The 19,848-nt window shown below is 39.7% G+C and overlaps 1 protein-coding gene and 1 long non-coding RNA gene across 3 annotated transcripts in view; both read left to right on the forward strand.

The window, feature by feature from the left end:
- The window catches only part of LOC147358157 (uncharacterized), a 115,913-nt gene that overhangs the window by 13,235 nt on the left and 82,830 nt on the right, over positions 1 to 19,848 (forward strand). For both annotated transcript variants that reach the window (XR_015142140.1, XR_015142139.1), the window contains exon 2: positions 14,282 to 14,421. This is a non-coding gene — a long non-coding RNA (uncharacterized LOC147358157). The remainder of the gene's footprint in view (positions 1 to 14,281; positions 14,422 to 19,848) is intronic.
- On the forward strand, positions 236 to 1,178 carry LOC147358158 (olfactory receptor 52K2-like). Its single transcript, XM_086342055.1, is given in 2 exon segments — positions 236 to 963; positions 965 to 1,178. Coding segments are annotated over 2 exon segments (942 nt in total).

Raw genomic sequence — 19,848 nt, forward strand, 5'->3', positions numbered from 1 at the left:
CTGACCACTCAATAGTTTTATAAGCATCTTGAGGGCAGAGATGATACATAATGTTCCACAATTCATATTATGATTACTTTGTAATTTCTTTTAAGGTCCAGAAGTAGGGTCAAGGGTTAAGCCTTCCATGTAAATGATAAGAGTTTGAACTTGAACACTATAATCCTGCTGATACTGTGTACTCCCTGGAAGGCCCCTGAGTAAGGAGACTAGACAAAGAGAATTTCTGTTGGCCATGTCAGCTTCCAATATCACCTTAACTCATCCAGCAGTCTTCCTGTTGATGGGGATCCCAGGCCTGGAGCACCTACATGTCTGGATATCCATTCCATTCTGCTCAGCCTATACACTGGCCCTGCTTGGCAACTGCACCCTCTTCTTCATCATTCAGGCTGATGCAGCCCTCCACGAGCCCATGTACCTCTTTTTGGCCATGTTGGCAGCCATTGATCTGGTCCTTTCTTCTACAGCACTTCCCAAAATGCTGGGCATCTTCTGGTTCAGGGATCGAGAGATCAACTTCTATGCCTGTCTGGTCCAGATGTTCTTTCTCCACTCCTTCTCCATTATGGAGTCAGCAGTGCTGCTGGCCATGGCCTTTGACCGCTATGTGGCCATCTGCAAGCCACTGCACTACAGCACCATCCTCACCAGGCCACTTATCACCAAGATCGGCTTGGCTGCTGTGACTCGGGCTGTGACACTAATGACTCCACTGCCCTTTCTGCTCAGATGCTTCCACTACTGCCGAGGTCCAGTGATTGCCCACTGCTACTGTGAGCACATGGCCGTGGTAAGGCTGGCCTGTGGGGACACTCGCTTCAACAACATCTATGGCCTTGCTGTGGCCATGTTCATAGTAGTGTTGGACCTGCTCTTTGTTATTCTGTCTTACATCTTCATCCTCCAGGCGGTTCTACAGCTTGCCTCTCAGGAGGCCCGCTATAAGGCCTTTGGGACCTGTGTCTCACATAGGTGCTATTTTAGCCTTTTACACACCTGTTGTCATCTCCTCAGTTATGCACCGGGTAGCTCGCCAGGCTGCTCCACATGTGCACATCCTTCTTGCCAATTTCTATCTGCTCTTCCCACCCATGGTCAATCCCATCATCTATGGGGTCAAGACCAAGCAGATTCATGAACGAGTCTTAGGACTGTTCCTGAGAAAGGATGTGTAAGTGACAGTGAGGTGCTGGCAGAGATAGAGTGGGATAGGCAGAAAACTGAATAGGGGTAAGGGAATGAGGATGAAGAAGGTAGAGGGTTACCAGACTTCTGTGTTCAGTTCTTTCCTGGTGAAATGAAAAATGAACTGGTGTCCTAAAACTTGGAGTCACCAGTCTGATGAGGACTCAAGGTTCCTTGTATTCTGATAGCCTCTAGGACTCAAACTGCTGACTTAGAGAAGACAGCAAAGACTCCAATTTTCTATCAAAGGCAAAGGTTTGACCCACCCTTCTCCCCAACATCACCTAATAACACAGAGATGCTTTTGAGATAATTTACTAGTGGATTTGATAAATTAATCCAGTCCAGACTTAGATAAGGATCAACATTTCATCCAAGGCAGGAATGTTCCTTTAGTCTGACAGCTCATGCTCCATCTCTGCTTAAATATTGGATCAGCCAAAAGGTTCATTTCATTTTTACCCCATAAGATGGCTCTAGTAGTGATTAGTTGTCTTTCAGTTCATTTGAAACAGTTTTGTTAGATTGTACATGGACAGCTGTCATATCAGCATACATTTAAAAAAATTTACAGCTACAAAAGTAATTTTAATGTTGAAGATGAAAACAACATTTTTGGCATATTATTCATTATTTCAAGAAGGGAAAAAATACAACTGAAATGCAGAAAAGAATTTTGTGCAGTGTGTGGAGAAGGTGCTGTGACTAATCAGATATCTAAAAGTGGTTTACAAAGTTTCATGTTCCATGTTCTGGTAGAGTAGTTGATGTTGATAGCAATCAAGTTGAGACATGAAGAACAATCAACAGTATACCATACAGGAGATAGCCAACATACTCAAAATAATGCATATTAAGTGTTGAGAATCATTTATACCAGCTTTTATGTTAATCATTTTGTTTAAATTCCATAGAAGTTGAGTGAAAAAACCCTTCTTGACCATATTTCCTCATGGAATTGTCTACTTAAACATGGTGAAAACATTCCATTTTTAAAATGAATTGTGGTGGGTAATGAAATATGAATATTTGTACAATAATATGTAGTGGAATCATGAGAAACACTGGGCTGGAAGAAGCACAAGCTGGAATCAAGATTGCAGGGAGAAATATCAATAACCTCAGATATGCAGATGACACAACCCTTATGGCAGAAAGTGAAGAGGAACTAAAAAGACTCTTGATGAAAGTGAAAGAGGAGAGTGAAAAAGTTGGCTTAAAGCTCAACACTCAGCAAACTAAGATCATGGCATCCGGTCCCACCACTTCATGGGAAATACATGGGGAAACAATGGAACAGTGTCAGACTTTATTTTGGGGGGCTCCAAAATCACTGCAGTCCAAAATCATGACTGCAGCCATGAAATTAAAAGATGCTTACTCCTTGAAAGAAAACTTATGACCAACCAAGATAGCATATTGAAAAGCAGAGATATTACTTTGCCAACAAATGTCTGTCTAGTCAAGGCTATGGTTTTTCCAGTGGTCATGTATGGATGTGAGAGTTGGACTGTGAAGAAAGCTGAGCACTGAAGAATTGATGCTTTTGAACTGTGGTGTTGGAGAAGACTCTTGAGAGTCCCTTGGACTGCAAGGAGATCCAACCAGTCCATTCTGAAGATCAATCCTGGGTGCTCTTTGGAAGGACTGATGCTAAAGCTGAAACTCCAGTACTTTGGCCACCTCATACGAAGAGTTGACTCATTGGAAAAGACCCTGATGCTGGGAGGTATTGGGGGCAGGAGGAGAAGGTGACAACAGAGGATGAGATGGCTGGATGGCATCACCGTTTCAATGGACGTGAGTCTGAGTGAACTCCGGAAGTTGGTGATGGACAGGGAGGCCTAGCGTGCTGCGATTCATGGGGTCGCAAAGAGTCGAACACGACTGAGCAACTGGCCTGAACTGAACTGATGCAGTGGACAAGATCATGAGACAACTGAAATGAATCACCACCAACTACATCAAAGGTCAGACTTAATCCAAAGACGTCACATATATAGTGGGGTTAAAATAGAGTCCTCTATTATGAGCTCCTCTCAGAAAACCAAGTGATTAATTCCAACAAGTACTGCTCCCAATTACACCAAGTGAAAGCAGCACTCAATGAAAAGCCAGAATTAATCAACAGAAAACCCATAATCTTCTATCAGGTTAACACAAGACCAAATATTTCTTCAACCAGGCAAACACTGTTACAGCTTGGCTGGGACGTTCTGATTCATCTGCCACATTCGCCAGACATTGCACCTTAGGGTGTCCATTTATTTCCATCTTTACAAAATTCTCTTCGTAGAAAAAATTTCAATTCCTAAAAGACTATAAAAGACACATTGAACAGTTCTTTGTTCAAAATGATAGTTTTGGAAGTTGAAATTACGAGGTTGCCTGAAAAAATGGCAGTGAGTGGAACAAAACAGTGACTATGTTGTTCAATGATGTTCTTGGTAAAAATGAAAACTGCATCCTATTCTTACTTTAAAACCAAAGGAACTTCTTGGCCAACCTAATACTGCCAGTTTGGGGGAGCTCATGATCTTCCAGGGCTATAGGTTCCTATATAGACAGCTTTGCTCATTAAGATTTATTTCTTCAAATACATCAGTTTTTGCCTTCTATTATTTCTTCTGGGCTCTACATCCCAATGGGCAACCCCTCTCATTAAATACTTTTACTAAGACAAGTCTTCCTGACATTTCTCTACATTCATACAACCCTTATTTTCACACAGATGTATCTTACATTTTCACCAAGAATATGACTTCCTCTTTTTTTACAAGTCCGTTCACAAAATATTGAGTGCCAAATCTATGCTAGGGGCTGGGAATACATGGATTGCTATGGTAGGGATGCTAGACTTCTATGTCCTGAGACAAGGAAATGTTAAGTTCAATAGGTGGTGTTCTGTAAACTCCCCATCACAGAGCCCAGTATCACAGAATAAATAGGTAAGCAAAGCAGATGGGAAATGGGCATACTGACCTGTGTTTTTTTCTTTATCCAATACAAATTTATATAGTAAAGAATTCCTCAATATTAATCCTGACAACTAGCATTTGTGTGGTCGCACAAGCCCTTATGTACAATCTTTCACATACGCTTTCTTCTACATTTATCTCATGACTCCCTTCTTTCCTCAGACTGTTTAGAAATTATATGTATCTCTATCTATAGTTCTGTCTATATTTCTACATATCTGTCTATTCATATTATTAAATTTGAATGAGAATCTCTAAGCCAATGTCAGATAGTTGGAAATGGCCACAGAGAAAGAATGTAGCTAGAGACCAGAGACTTATTTATGCTCATTTCTCACCTCTGCTCCTATAGTTTCCTCTGACATTTACTTACAGAGAGAGAGAGAGAGAGAGAGAGAGAAATGATGTTCTACCTTTAATTCAAACTTTTTGCTTGTTTCTTTTGAACATGGTTGGGTGGAAAACCTAAAAATAACAGTAAATACTAATGACACAAACATAGACTGTATTACATGGTAATGGAATTAATATACTATTAGACTTCTAGGTGGGGCTCAATTCACCCTCTGTAGAAATTTATGAGTGTCATCTGAAAGACAAGGTCATTCTTCTATAAAACATAGGGACAAATCAGATCTTACAGCCTGGAAATACTTATTTAGTCCATTATTTAATTTACTATATAACAATGACAAACATTTATTTTCCAAAATGTCAGTTCAGTTCAGTCACTCAGTTGTGTCCAGCTCTTTGTGACCTCATGGACTGCAGCACACCAGGCTTCCCTGTCCCCATCACCAACTCCTGGAGCTTGTTCAAACATGTACATCAAGTCGGTGATGCCTCTGTCATCCCCTTCTCCTCCTGCTTTCAATCTTTCCCAGCATCAGGGTCTTTTCCAATGAATCAGTTCTTCCCATCAAGTGGCCAAAGTATTGGAATTTCAGCTTCAGTATCAGTCCTTCCAATGAATATTCAGGACTGATTTCCTTTAGAATGGACTGGTTGGATCTCCTTGAAGTCCAAGGGACTCTCAAGAGTCTTCTCCAAAACCACAGTTCAAAAGCATCAATTCTTTGGCACTCATTTTTCTTTATAGTCCAACTCTCACATCCATAAATGACTACTGGAAAAACCATAGCCTTGACTAAATTGTTGGCAAAATAATGTCTCTGCTTTTTAATATGCTGTCTAGGCTGGTCATAGAGAAGGAGATGGCAGCCCACTCCAGTATTCTTGCCTGGAGAATCCCATGGACAGAGGAGCCTGGTGGCTACAGTCCATGGAGTCGAAAGAGTAGGGCACAACTGAGTGACTAAACCACCACCTAGGTTGGTCATAGCTTTTCTTCCAAGGAGCAAGCATCTTTAATTGCATGGCTGTAGTCACCATCTGAAGTGATTTTGGAGCCCAAGAAAATAAAGTCTGTCACTGTTTCCATTGTTTCCCCATCTATTTGCCATGAAGTGATGGGACCAGATGTCATGATCTTAGTTTTTTGAATGTTGAGTTTTAAGCCAACTTTTCACTCTCCTCTTTCACTTTCATCAAGAGGCTCTTTAGTTCTTCTTTGCTTTCTGCCATAAGGGTGGTGTCATCTGCATATCAGTGTTATTGATATTTCTCCCGGCAATCTTGACTCCAGCTTGTGCTTAATCCAGTCTGATATTTCACATGATGTACTCTGCATATAAGTTAAATAAGCAGGGTGACAATATACAGCTTTGATGTACTCCTTTCCCAATTCAGAACCAGTCTGTTGTTCCTTGTCCATTTCTAACTGTTCCTTATTGACCTGCATACAGATTTCTCAGGAGGCAGGTCAGGTGGTCTGGTATTCCCATTTCTTTAAGAATTTTCCAGTTTGTTGTGATCCACACAAAGGCTTTGGTATAGTCAATAAAGCAGAAGTAGATGCTTTTCTGGAACTCTCTTACTTTTTTGTTGATCTAACAGATGTTGGCAATTTGATGTTTCAGAATGGACTGTGGAACAAAACAGATACCCAAAAAAATCTCAGTGGCATACAACGTAAAATGTATGTTGTACATACATAAAAATGCATATTTCATATATCTGGAGATTGGCTGAGATGACTTCTGACCTCAACTGGATTTGTTTATGCACCTGAAGATCTGCTGGGAATCTGATGCAAGCTGGGTTCAATTGTGAAGCTCTGCTTCAAGTGAATCAAGCAGCTATGCCCCACCTTGGGGAATGGTGCCATAGTGGGTACTTGGTGTTAGTCTCTGGTACTGGCATATTGGGCACTCAGCAATGAACATGGCCAGATTGGCCTTCAGTTTAGTTCAGTTGCTCAGTCGTGTCCGACTCTTTGTGACCCCATGAATTGCAGCACACCGGGCCTCCCTGTCCATCACCAACTCCGGGAGTTCACTCAGACTCACATCCATCGAGTCAGTGATACCATCCAGCCATCTCATCCTCTGTCGTCCCCTTCTCCTCCTGCCCCCAATCCTCCCAGCGTCAGAGTCTTTTCCAGTGAGTCAACTCTTCTCATGAGGTGGCCAAAGTACTGGAGTTTCAGTTTTAGCATCATTCCTTCCAAAGAAATCTCAGGGATGATCTCCTTCAGAATGGACTGGTTGGATCTCCTTGCAGTCCAAGGGACTCTCAAGAGTCTTCTCCAACACCATAGTTCAAAAGCATCAATTCTTCGGCGCTCAGCCTTCTTCACAGTCCAACTCTCACATCCATACATGACCACAGGAAAAACCATAGCCTTGACTAGACGGACCTTTGTTGGCAAAGTAATGTCTCTGCTTTTGTATATGCTATCTAGGTTGGTCGTAACTTTCCTTCCAAGGAGTAAGCGTCTTTTAATTTTGTGGCTGCAGTCACCATCTGCAGTGATTTTGGAGCCCAAAAAAATAAAGTCTGACACTGTTTCCACTGTTTCCCCATCTATTTCCCATGAAGTGATGGGACCGAATGCCATGATCTTTGTTTGGTCAGTAGGTGCCCAATATGCTACTGGAGATCAGTGGAGAAATAACTCCAGAAAGATTGGCCTTAGTGATTCCCTATTATTGGATTCATATATAGCCTCCATCCCTGCCACTGCAGCCACTTTGTTCATGACTACATTGGGCAATGACAGGGATGGCTAGGAAAAAAGGCTAATTAATATCTATAGAACAGGTCATCCTGTCCCCCTGACTTTTAAGTCCTTGTCTGCTGAGGTCATCCTTTGAGCATTTACGTGGGACACATCTTCATTTTTCATCCTTTCAGAGATGTCTCTCATTTTCCCTAATGTTTCATTACCAATTTTCCAATCATGTTCCTTCCAAGTCTCTGACTATCCAGCCAAACCATTGGCCATACCCCATAATCACAGTTCAAATTACTATTACCCCATAATTGGCCATACCCCATAATCACAGTTCAAATCATAATTATGGTGTGATAGCACCCCATGTGCTATACTGTATAATTGTGCCTCTGGCTGCTTCTCCTCCCAAGAAAAGTAAACAACTAGTTGTGCTGATCTAGTTCTGCCAACAGGGAGATTTTTCTTCAGCACTTTCCTTCAGGGATGTCCCAGGAAGGGACAGTCCATTTTCAGGTGGTACCTGTATATTGTACAGAACCTTCTATAAACTAGGCCCAAGTCTTAGTTTCCTCTATAAACTCCTTGTGAGGCCATAGCTTTAGGCATGGAGAAGCTGTAGTAGGAGGGCAGACCATGGGCATTGGGGCCACTTGATGTAAGTTGTGCCTTCATGACATGCTTGGGCTCGTGTACACGTAGAACACTTCTATTTGATGGAGTCCTGCTATTCATGAGCCACTTAATGGCTTGGTGAGTTAGATAAAGCCCAGTTCAGGAAGGGAAGCTCCAGTCACATTGTCACTTGATGGCCCATGCTCAAGCATTCACCTCTACTGAGGCCCAGTAGTAGTCCAAGAGCTATTTCTTAAATGGAGAGTAGTCATCCAGAAAAGAGGGCAAGGCTTTACCTCAAAACTCTACTTGTCTCTATTGCAGTTCACCTATAGGGGTCTGCCAAAGGCTCCAGTCAGCAGGCCTATCTGCCACTGATACGTCAAGCATCATTGGACTTGCTTGATCATATGGCCCAGGTGGCAAGGCAGTTTGTACAGTAGCCTGTACCTGCTGTACATTCTATTTCTGGGCCCAAGTCAAAACTAGAAGCTTTAGGGGTCATTCAGTAAGTGGGCCAGGGTAATACACCCAAGTGAGGAACATGTTGCCTCTTAAACCCAAAGCCGCCCATGAGCTGTTGCCTCCCACCTTTTTGATAGGAGAGAACAGATGCACCATCTTATCCTTCACCATACCTTCACATTAGAAGGGATATCTCAATATCCTTCACACCACCAGACCCTTAAGTTTTCTTGAAATAAAAGGACTCTGAATGTAATAGATACTTTATATTTTAGAGTGGTTTTAGGCTCACAGCAGAAATGAGAAGGGTGTACACACTTCGTATATACCCTCTGACTTCATCACCAATATCTCCAACCAGAGCAACACATTTGTTACAGTGGAACTACATAGATGCATCATAACCAAAGACCATGGTGTACATTAGAGTTCTCTTGGTGTTGTATGGATTTGGAAAAATATACAGTGATTTATATCCTCTATTATAGTATCATAGTATCATATAGGGTATATTCACTCCCCTAACATCCCTCTGTACTACCTATTCATCTTCCCCTACGCCTTACCCCTGCAACCTCTGATCTTTTGATCGTCTCCATTGTGTGCCTTTTCCAGAATGTCACATAGGTTGAATCATATGGTATGTTACCTTTCCAGATTGACTTTTCACTTAGAGGAAACGAATGCATATTACCATGTCTTTAATTTTTAAATTGATATATAATTGTGTACCTAAAAATAATACAATTTTATAAGTTTGATATGTCTGTATTGTTAGATGATTACCACCATAAGTTAATATCCATCACCCCACAGCTACAATTTTTTCTCTTGTGATAACTGTTAAGATTTACTCTTAGCACGTTTCAATATACAGTCGTTAAGTATAATCACCAGGCTGTATATCACATCACCAGGATTTATTTAACTATTGGAAGTTTGTACAATTTTTTTTATATACAATTTTCACACACTTCACCTATCCCCTAGCCTCAGGCAGCCACCTATCTCTTCTCTGTGAATTCAGATTTTTTTAAGATTCCATTTGTAAATGATATTATACAGTATTTGTCTTTATATGACTTATTTCACATAGCATAATGCCCACAGGTTTCATCCACATTGCTGCAAATATTAGAATTTCCATTTTATGGCTGTACAATATTCTATATACCATATTTTCTTTCTTAACCTATCAATGACCACTTACCTCTTGGTGATTGTAAATAATACTGCAATAATTATGGAAGTGCAAATACCCTAGAGAGAGAGATTGTTTCCTTCAGATAAATACTCAGAAGTAGTATTTCTGGATCACATAGTAGTTCTACTTTTAGTATTTTGTAGAACCTCCGTACCATTTTCTATAGTGCCTGCACCAATTTATATTCCCACCACAGTACACAAGTGTTTATACCCTTGTTGACATCTTCACCAACACTTGTACCTTGTCTCATTGGTAATAGCCATACTAACAAGTATAAAGTGACATCTCTTTGTGGTTTTGTTTCCCTGATTTTTAGGGATGTTGAGCATCTTTCATATACCTGTTGCCCATCTGTTTGTCTGTGTTTGGAAAATGTCTATTCAGATCCCCCACAATTCTTAAATTGGATTGTTTTCTTCTGTCATGAGTTTTTCATATATTTTAAATATTAACTCCTTATTACAGATATGATTTGTGAATATTTTCTATTTTATAGGTTGTATTTTCATTTTATTAAGATTATACAGAAACTTTTAATTTTTTTACATTTTTAATGCTTTTTGTTTTAATTGGCATATAGCAGATAAACAATATTGTGATAGTTCCAGGTGCACAGCAGAAGCCACTCAGCCATACACATACATGTATTCATTCTCCCTCAAATTCCTCTTTTATCCAGGCTGCCACATAACATTGAGCAGAGTTCCATGTGCTATACTGTAGGTCCTTGTTGACTATTGGTTTTAAATACAGCAGTGTTTATATGTCAATCTCCAACTCCCTAGCCATCCCTTCCCCTCACCCTTCCCCCTGGTAAGCATAAATTCATTCTCTAAGTCTGAGTCTGTTAACATTTCGTAAATAAGTTCATTTGCATCATTTTTCAGATTCCACATATAAGGGATGTTGCATGATGTTTTTCTCTGTCTGACTTCCTTCACTCAGTATGACAATCTCTGTCCATCTATGTTGCTACAAATGGCATTTTATTTCATTATTTTTAATGGCTGAATAACATTCCATTGTATATGTGTACCACACCTTCTTTGTCCATTCTACTGTCAATGGACATATAGGTTGTTTCTATGTCTTAGCTATTGTAAACAGTGTTGCAATAAACATTGGGTGTATGTATCCCTTTGAACATGCTTTCTCCAAATATATGCCCAGGAGTGGGATTGCAGGGTCATAGGGAGCTCTATTTTCAGTTTTTTAAGGAACCTACATACTGTTCTCCATAGTGGTTATACCAGTTTACATTCCCACCAATAGGATAAGAGGTTCCCCTTCTCTCCACACCACTCCAGAATTTATTGTTTGTGCATTTTTTAAAATAATTTATTTGTTTTTGGTTACAAACAGTCTTTGTTGCTGTGTTTGGACTTTCTCTAGTTACAGAGAGCGGGGGCCACTCTTTGTTGCGGTGCACAGGCTTCTCATTGCTGTGGCTTCTCTTGTTGCATAGCACAGGCTCTGGGCACACAGGCTCAAAATGGGTTAAAAACCTAAATGTGAAACTGAATACTACAAAGCTCCTAGTGGAAATCAGGCAAAACACTCTGACATAAATAAGTAGTTGCAGCACGCAGACTCAGTAGTTGTGGCACATGCGCTTTAGTTGCTCCATGGCATGTGAAATTTCCTGGGACCAAGGATTGGACCCATGTCCCCTGCATTGACAAGTGAATTCTTATCTACTGTACCACATGATAGCCATTTTGACTGATGTGAGATGATATTTCATTGTAGTTTTGATTTGCAATGCTCTAAAAATTACCAATTTTGAGCATCTTTTCATGTGCCTCTTGGCCATCTGCGTGACTTCTTTGAATAAATGTCTATTTAGGCCTTCTGCCAATTTTTGATTGATTTGTTTTGATGATATTAAGCCTCATGGCTATATATTTAGGAGACCTCTCCTTTGTTGGGCACATGATTTGTAAATACTTTCTCCCAATCTGTTTTTTCTCTTTTTGTTTTGCTTATGGTTTCCTTTGGTATGCAAAAGCTTCTGACTTTAATTAGGTCCTATTTGTTTATGTTTTTATTTCCATTATGCTGAGAGAGGGACTAAAAAGGATATTGCTGCAATTTATGTCAGAGTGTTTTGCCTGATTTCCACTAGGAGCTTTGTAGTATTCAGTTTCACATTTAGGTTTTTAACCCATTTTGAGCTTATTTTTTGTGTATGATGTTAAAGAATAATTTAACTCCATTTTTTCACATGTAGCTGTCCAGTTTACCCAGCACCATTTGTTGAAGAGAGTCTTTCCACCATTGTGTAGTCATGCTACCTTTGTCAAAGATCAATTGACCATAAGTGTGTGGGTTTGATTTTTGGCTTTCTATCCTCTTCCACTGACCTATATTATCCCAGTACTATACTATTTTGATGACTATAGCTTTGTATTATAATCTGAAGTTAGGGAGCCTGATTTCTCCAGCTACATTTTTCTAACTCAAGATTGCTTTGGCTCTTCAGGGTCTTGTGTCTCCACACTAATTTTAACACTTTTTGTGCTAGTTGTGAAAAATGCCCTTGGTAATTTGATAGGTATTGCACTGAATCTGTAGATTGCCTTAAGTAGTATAGTCATTTTGACAATATTGATTCTTCCAATCCACAAATGTGATATATCTTTCCATCTGTTTGTGTCTTCTTCAATTTCTTTCATCAGTATCTTGTTTTTAGGAAACAGGTCTTTTGTCTCCCTAGGTAGGTTTATTCCCAGGTATTCTATCCTTTTTGATGTGATGGTAAATAGGATTGCTTCTTGAATGTCTCTTTCTGATCTTTTGTTAGCATATAGAAATGCAACAGATTTTGGTGTATTAGTTTTGTAACCTGCAAATTTACCAAATTCATTGAGCTCTAATAGTTTTCTGGTAGCATATTTAGGATTTTCTATGTACAGTATCATGTCATCTCCAAACAGTGACAGTTTGGGTTCCTTTTATTTTCCCTTTTTTTCTCTAATTGTTGTAGCTAGGACTTCTAAAACTATGCTGAAGAAAAGTGGCAAGAGTGGACATCCTTGTCTTATTCCTGCTCTTAGAGGAAATGCTTTCAGATTTTCACCAGTGAGTATGATATTAGTTGTAGTTTTGTCTTACATGACGTTAATTATGTTAAGGTATGCAATGGACTGAAGCGACTTAGCAACAGCAGCGGCAGCATGCAATGGACATGAACTTGGGCAAACTCCAGGAGATGGTGAGGGACAGGGAGGCCTGGTGTACTTCAGTCCACGGGGTCCCAAAGAGTCGGTCATGACTGGGCAACTGAACAACAACAAAATGTTCCCTCTATGCCCACTTTCTGGAGAGTTTTTATCATAAATGGGTGCTGAATTTTGTCAAAAGTTTTTTTCTGCATCTACTGAGATGATCATATAGTTTTATTCAATTTGTTCATGTGGTGTATCACATCGATTGATTAGTGAATATTGAGAAATCCTTGAATCCTTAGGATAATGTATTATTGGATTCAAATTGCTAGAATTTTGTAGAGGATTGTTGTTTCTGTGTTATCAGTGATATTGGCCTATAATTTTCTTTTTTCTTTTTTTTTTTTTTTTTGGTAGTATATGTGTCTGGTTTTGGTATCAAGGTGATGGTGGCCTCATAGAATGAGTTTGGAATTTTTCTTTCCTCTGCAATGTTTTGGAAGAATTTCAGAAGGCTAGATGTTAGCTCTTCTCTAAATGCTTAACAGAATTTGCCTGTGAAGCCATTAGGTCCTGCACTTGTTTGTTGGGAGTTTTTTAATTACGGTTTCAATTTCAGTGCTTGTGATTGATCTGCTCATATTTTCTTCTTTTAGTTTAGTCTTCGAAGACTGTCCCTTTTTAAGAATTTGTCCATATTATTGGCATATAGTTGCTTGTTGTAGTCCCTTAGGATTTTCTGTATTTTTGTGGTATAAGTTGTAACTTTTTTCATTTCCAATTTTATTGATTTCTCTCCCTTTTTTTCTTGATGAGTCAGGCCAAAGGTTTATCAACTTGGTTTATCTTTTCAAAGAACCAGCTTTTAGTTTCCTTGACATTTGCTATTATTTTGTCTCTATTTCACTTTTTCTGCTCTTTATTTCTTTCCTTCTTTCAGCTACAAATTGGCACTTACCAAGAACATTGCATTTGCCATCTGCCTCTACAGAGATTGAACCCCAGCTTCCCTGCTGGCTCAAACAGTAAAGAATCCACCTGCAATGCAGGAGACCTGGGTTCGATCCATGAGTTGGGAAGATCCCCTAGAGGAGGACATGGCAACCCACTCCAGTATTCTTGACAGGAGAATCCCCAAGGATGGAGGAGCCTGGTGGGCTGCAAAGAATCAGACACAATTGAGCAACTAAGCATACAAGCATGCTGTATGCTGCAGCTGTTGACCTTCAGTACCCACTGAGGGAGTTCAGGGTGGAATGAGGCATTCTGCTCTAGGGAATCTGGTGGGATAGGTCTTTAGATCTATACTTTCATGATCCCAATCCTTGCATCTCCTCATATCTAGAAAAGCACTAAATCCCTTTATTATGACATCAGCTCCTTGTAGCTAGCAGAAAACCTTTTGTAAAATGACTGCTTAATTACATTGAACTCCCCTTCACCAAAATCTTATATATTGACCTTCCTCCACTGCCTCTTTGGAGCAGCCTCTCAGAGCTATCTGAGGTGCTGACTCTTAGGCTGCAGTCCTCATTTTGCCCCAAATAAAATTTAACTCATGACTCTCAAGTTGTGCATCTTTTTTTAGTTGACAGCTATGGTGATCGATGAAGAAACCCAGAGTAGACTTGCTTCCTTCACCTGAACTCCACAAGGAACTGGAGCTTTGGTACTAGCAGTGGCCCCTTGTGTGCCCAGCTGCTCCTCAGGCAGTACAGACAAATTTGGGTAAGGCTCTCCTGGTTCTCTAATCTCCTGTGTTGGTTGAGTTTTATTTGGCAGTGGAGCAGGTTACCTGCCCACTCCCAGTTAGAAAGATACTGGTGGGGAGTTTGGTGTGTGTGGGGGGGAGGGGGGGTGGGGGGTGGGGAAAATATCCAAGGCATACTCATGGTCAAAACAGTGAGTGGAGCTTGGTTGAAAGACACGGAGAAATTCCCACCCAGACCACCTGACCTGCCTCTTGAGAAATCTGGATGCAGGTCAAGAAGGAACAGTTAGAACTGAACATGGAACAACAGACTGGTTCCAAATAGGAAAAGAAGTACGTCAAGGCTGTATATTGTCACCCTGCTTATTTAACTTATACACAGAGTACATCATGAGAAACGCTAGGATGGAAGAAGCACAAGCTGGAATCAAGATTGCTGGGATAAATATCAATAACCTCAGATATGCAGATGACACCACCCTTATGTCAGAAAGCAAAGAAGAACTAATGACCCTCTTGATGAAAGTGAAAGAGGAGAGTGAAAAAGTTGGCTTAAAGCTCAACATTCAGAAAACTAAGATCATGGCATCTGGTCCCATCATTTCATGGCAAATAGATGTGGAAACAGTGGCTGACTTTATTTTTTGGGCTCCAAAATCACTGCAGATGGTGATTGCAGCCATGAAATTAAAAGACACTTACTCCTTGGAAGAAAAGTTATAACCAACCTAGACAGCATATTAAAAAGCAGAGACATTACTTTGTCCACAAAGGTCCATCTAGTCAAGGCTATGGTTTTTCCAGTAGTCATGTAAGGATGTGAGAGTTGGACTATAAAGAAAGCTGGGCACTGAAGAATTGATGCTTTTGAACTGTGATGTTGGAGAAGACTCTTGAGAGTCCCTTGGAATGCAAGGAGATCCAACCAGTCCATCCTAAAGAAGATCAATCCTGGGCGTTCATTGGAAGGACTGATGCTGAAGCTTAAACTCCAATACTTTGGCCACCTGATGCGAAAAGCTGACTCATTGGAAAAGACCTTGATGCTGGGAAAGATTGAGGGCAGGAGAAGAAGGGGATTACAGAGGATGAGATGATTGGATGGCATCACAGACTCAATGGACATGGGTTTGTGTAGACTCTGGGAGTTGGTGATGGACAGAGAGAGGCCTGGCGTACTGCGGTTCATGGGGTTGCAAAGAGTCAGACATGATTGAGCAACTGAACTGAACTGATTTCCTCTAAGGTTCCACAATCCATATTGGAATCCCCTGGAAAAATTTTAAGTGGTTGGTCAACCTATAGCTATGATCCAATGACAAAGAAATATGGCCTAAAAATATTAGATCTCTATTGCCATAGGATGGGGAAATGGACTGAAATTCCCTTATGTCCAGGACTTTTCTCCTATAATCAATAGCTGGGGGCTGATCAAATTAAGACCCTCCGCTTCTCCAGAGGGACAATCCCTGCTGGGACCAATCTGCCCTTGTCATCAGGGTCAATTTGAGTGATATCTGGTCTAAATTTTGGCTATAGAACTATGATCGAAGAAAAATAAAGATGATTTTGACAGTATGGTCACCATATCCTTTAGACCCCCAAGAAAGCTTGAAGGAAAAATGATGTCTTTAGAATTCTTCAGTTTAGTCACTCAGTTGTATCCAACTCTTTGCAACCCCATGCACTGCAGCACACCTGGCCTCCCTGTCCATCACCAACTCCCAGAGTTTACTCAAATTCATGTCCACTGAGTCAGTGATGCCATCCAACCATCACATCTTCTGTCATCCCCTTCTCCTCCCACCTTCAATCTTTCCCAACATCAGGGTCTTTTCCAATAAATCAGTTCTTTGCATCGGTGGCCAAAGTATTGGAGTTTCAGCTTCAGCATCAGTCCTTCCAGTGAATATTCAGGACTGATTTCCTTTAGGATGGACTGGTTGGATCTCCTTGCAGTCCAAGGAACTCTCAAGAGTCTTCTGCAACACAGTTCAAAAGCATCAATTCTTTGGCACTCAGCTTTCTTTATAGTCCAGCTCTCACATCAATACATGACTACTGAAAAAAACCATAGCTTTGACTAGACCGACCTTTGTTGGCAAAGCAATGTCTCTGCTTTTTAATATGCTGTCTAGGTTGGTCATAACTTTTCTCCCAAAGAATTCTTGCCCTGAGGAAATAACTCCTCCTATACCTTGAGACTAGAGCTCTCTGGATCACTTATTTAGACCATCTATAATTCCTGAAACAACAACAACAAAAAAAGAGGGGGGCATGAAACCATTTTTAAAATTTTCTTGTTGCAACTTTTATTTACAATTAGTGAATTTTATATTGTGATATCTGGTTCATAACCAAGTTTGGAAAACAAAGCTGTGAGATCTCTTTTTGTGTCTATTTGGATTTATGTATGTCTCAGTGTGTGTCTTTGTTTTTGGGTAAATTGTTAATTGCTGAGATTACTTTGTAAATGAGTTCTAATCTAACTGGCCTAAGAAAAGTAAGTATTTACAAATCAGACAATTCCAAATACAAGAGAAATTAACCTAAATGAATTTCAGGTTCATGTGAACTCAGAAATATTCAGTTTTAAATACCTGATATTAATGTTCGTTTGACCTAACTAATATAGACATGTCTGAGAGTCATTAACATTAAGCAGAATATTTTCATTGTGCCTAGGTTTAATATACATTAAATAGTGTTATATCTGTTACAATTTTGTCAGCAAGGAAATTACCTCAATTGAAGAAACTTCTAAGAAAAATATTTAAATGAGATATGAGCTTTTAGATAAACCCCATAAAGAATAATTATGCTTTAGGAATGTCTGTCTAAAATAATGTCTCCAGATTGGAATAGCTTGAATTTCTATAGGGTTGTGCTAAACTAAGTGATGAAAGTGTATTGAATTTGGGATTCCCAGGTGGCTCAGTGGTAAAGAATCTGCCTGCCAATGCAGGAGACATGGGTTCAATCCCTGGGTCAGGAAGATCCCTTGGAGTAAGAAATGGCAACCCACTCCAGCATTCTTGCCTGGCAAATCCCATGGACAGAGGAGCCTGGCAGGCTACAGTCCATGGGGTCACAAAGAGTCAGACATAACTGAGTATGCACGCACCTCAGGTCATTTCCAAATACGATTCTGAAACATTCATTACTGAACACTAACTTCCTCTTAAAGAGAAATTAAAGAGATTTTGGACTATTAATGAATACGTTTGGTGCCATCCTGAGATGTTCTCTAAAAGAAAGCAAATGTTTTTAGAAATTATCACTGGTACTTACGCTCGCCAATCTATAGAAGGCTAACATAAAGATCAGTTTTTGATTACTTAAGAAAAGTAGGATGTTTTCAGTAAAGAAGGTAGAAGGAACAGATTTGCACTTTATGAGGGGTAAAGGAAGTAGGTCTGACCTATAAGTAGCTATTTCAGGATGGGAGAACAAAGCAGTGGGTACAGAAAGTGATTAGAAGGTTTGTGGAAAGTGGACCCTAAGAAGAGTTTTATGCATGGTCAATGGCACCCCACTCCAGTACTCTTGCCTGGAAAGTCCCATGGACGGAGGAGCCTGGTAGGCTGCAGTCCATGAGGTTGGTAAGAGTCAGACATGACTGAGCGACTTCACTTTGACTTTTCACTTTCATGCATTGGAGAAGGAAATGGCAACCCACTCCAGTGTTCTTGCCTGGAGAATCCCAGGGACAGGAGAGCATGGTGGGCTTCCGTCTATGGGGTCGCACAGAGTCAGACACGACTGAAGCGACTTAGCAGCAGCAGCAGCAGCAGTGCATGATCAGGACTAAGTTTAAAATAAATAGTTGCTTAATTTAAAAGTATTAAGTGCAAAAATTTGATTTTGGCTTTCCTCTCTGTTAAGAGGACACATGCTCTTCAGATGTTGAACTGCCTTTTGATAACAGATTTGAGTTTCTTCATCCCTTAAAATGATTTGTTCTGAAATCCTTTAGTGTTACTTTGGCTAAGTGAATAGCTATTGCTTCACAGTATCCTATAGTCCTATCTGACTGAATGTTCTAAACCTTTTTGATACTTGTTAACAAAACTTCCTAAATCATTCTAATGAATCACTTCTGATATCTAGCTAATTTTAGGATGCTTCAGAGAGCCCCTGAAACATCCCAAAGAGAGACATTACATTAATTAGATTCATTTTGTATGTAGAATTACATGGGAAGTATTTTCAAGTGAGTAATAAATCTTGGGTTATAGTGTATGATAAATGTTACTAATATAGTTGTCCTAGAAATTATATGGAGCTCCTAAAATTCTGGTATATCTGGGTAAAATGTTATCAGCCATAATTCTAGTTGCTATCTTAAAGTGTTGTCACAGCACTAACCAAGTTTTGCAAAAATGCTTCCTCTTCAAGGAGATTTATAAAAAGGACTTTGGGGTTGTAAAGAGACTGAGCAACTAACACATAATGGAAAACCTGATGACTTCAAAAAAGTTAACAAAAGGACTGAATGAACTGGTGAATATGCTTATAACTTCTTTGGTTTCTATCTGAAAAATTACTGGTTTGAATCTGTATTTTCTAGGTATAAGAAAAACCTTCCCCTCCAACTAACTATGATAGTAATTTGGAAAAAGTGTACTTTATAAACACATTGGCAAAAGTATACTTTATAAACAAATTGAAACATTTATCTTTTCTATCTGACCCTTTCAGAGATTAGAAACTCTTGGGTTTCAAGTAACTTTATCAAATAATTTAGGAGGGTTATCTCACTAACATGTAAAGAAATCTCAAGGAATTTTGAAGACCTTGAGAAGGGAGGTCTTCACCTAGATTTGTTAGGTGAAATCTGTGATAATCCTTTGGCATAACTTTCCTAGCCCCGAGAGGTTTTATTTTAAAAGTTCAGTCTGAGGCTCTTTTTTTTTTTATTTTTTTTTTATTTTTAAACTTTACAATATTGTATTAGTTCAACAAAGCAAAAAAGTCTATGATCAATTATGATTATATAACTCATCAGGCCAAGTTTATTGAGACCAGACCTATTTCACAAACTAACTAGTCTTAATTTGGTCATAATGAGGGTAATTTTAGGGAGAAAAAGTTTCAATGAATGTTAAATCCCAGTTTGTTAACGGAGGTCTGTATCCACTAAGACTCATTTCCTGGATAGTTCTTTGATATGCTATATTAATGTAAAATTTAATTGAATTATTAAAGGACACTCTAAGTTTGTTTCTGAAGCTTTTCTCATTGATGTATCTGTGGATGAAGATGAGACCTGCAACCAAGACTGGAGAAAGACATAATTTAAGGGACTGTCTCCAACCTGGATGGATGGATCTTTCTATCAGGTCCTCTTAACTAGCTCATGAACAATGAAACTGAAGGGAAATTAACTCTTGAATTAACTTCCACTTCTAAAGGCCCCTACACCGGACTGTTCTATAGAGAGG

Source organism: Bos grunniens, chromosome 15 (genome assembly GCF_055505025.1).
Source record: "Bos grunniens cultivar Pamir isolate PY7600 chromosome 15, Bosgru_T2T1.0, whole genome shotgun sequence".
Classification (NCBI taxonomy): Eukaryota; Metazoa; Chordata; class Mammalia; order Artiodactyla; family Bovidae; genus Bos; species Bos grunniens.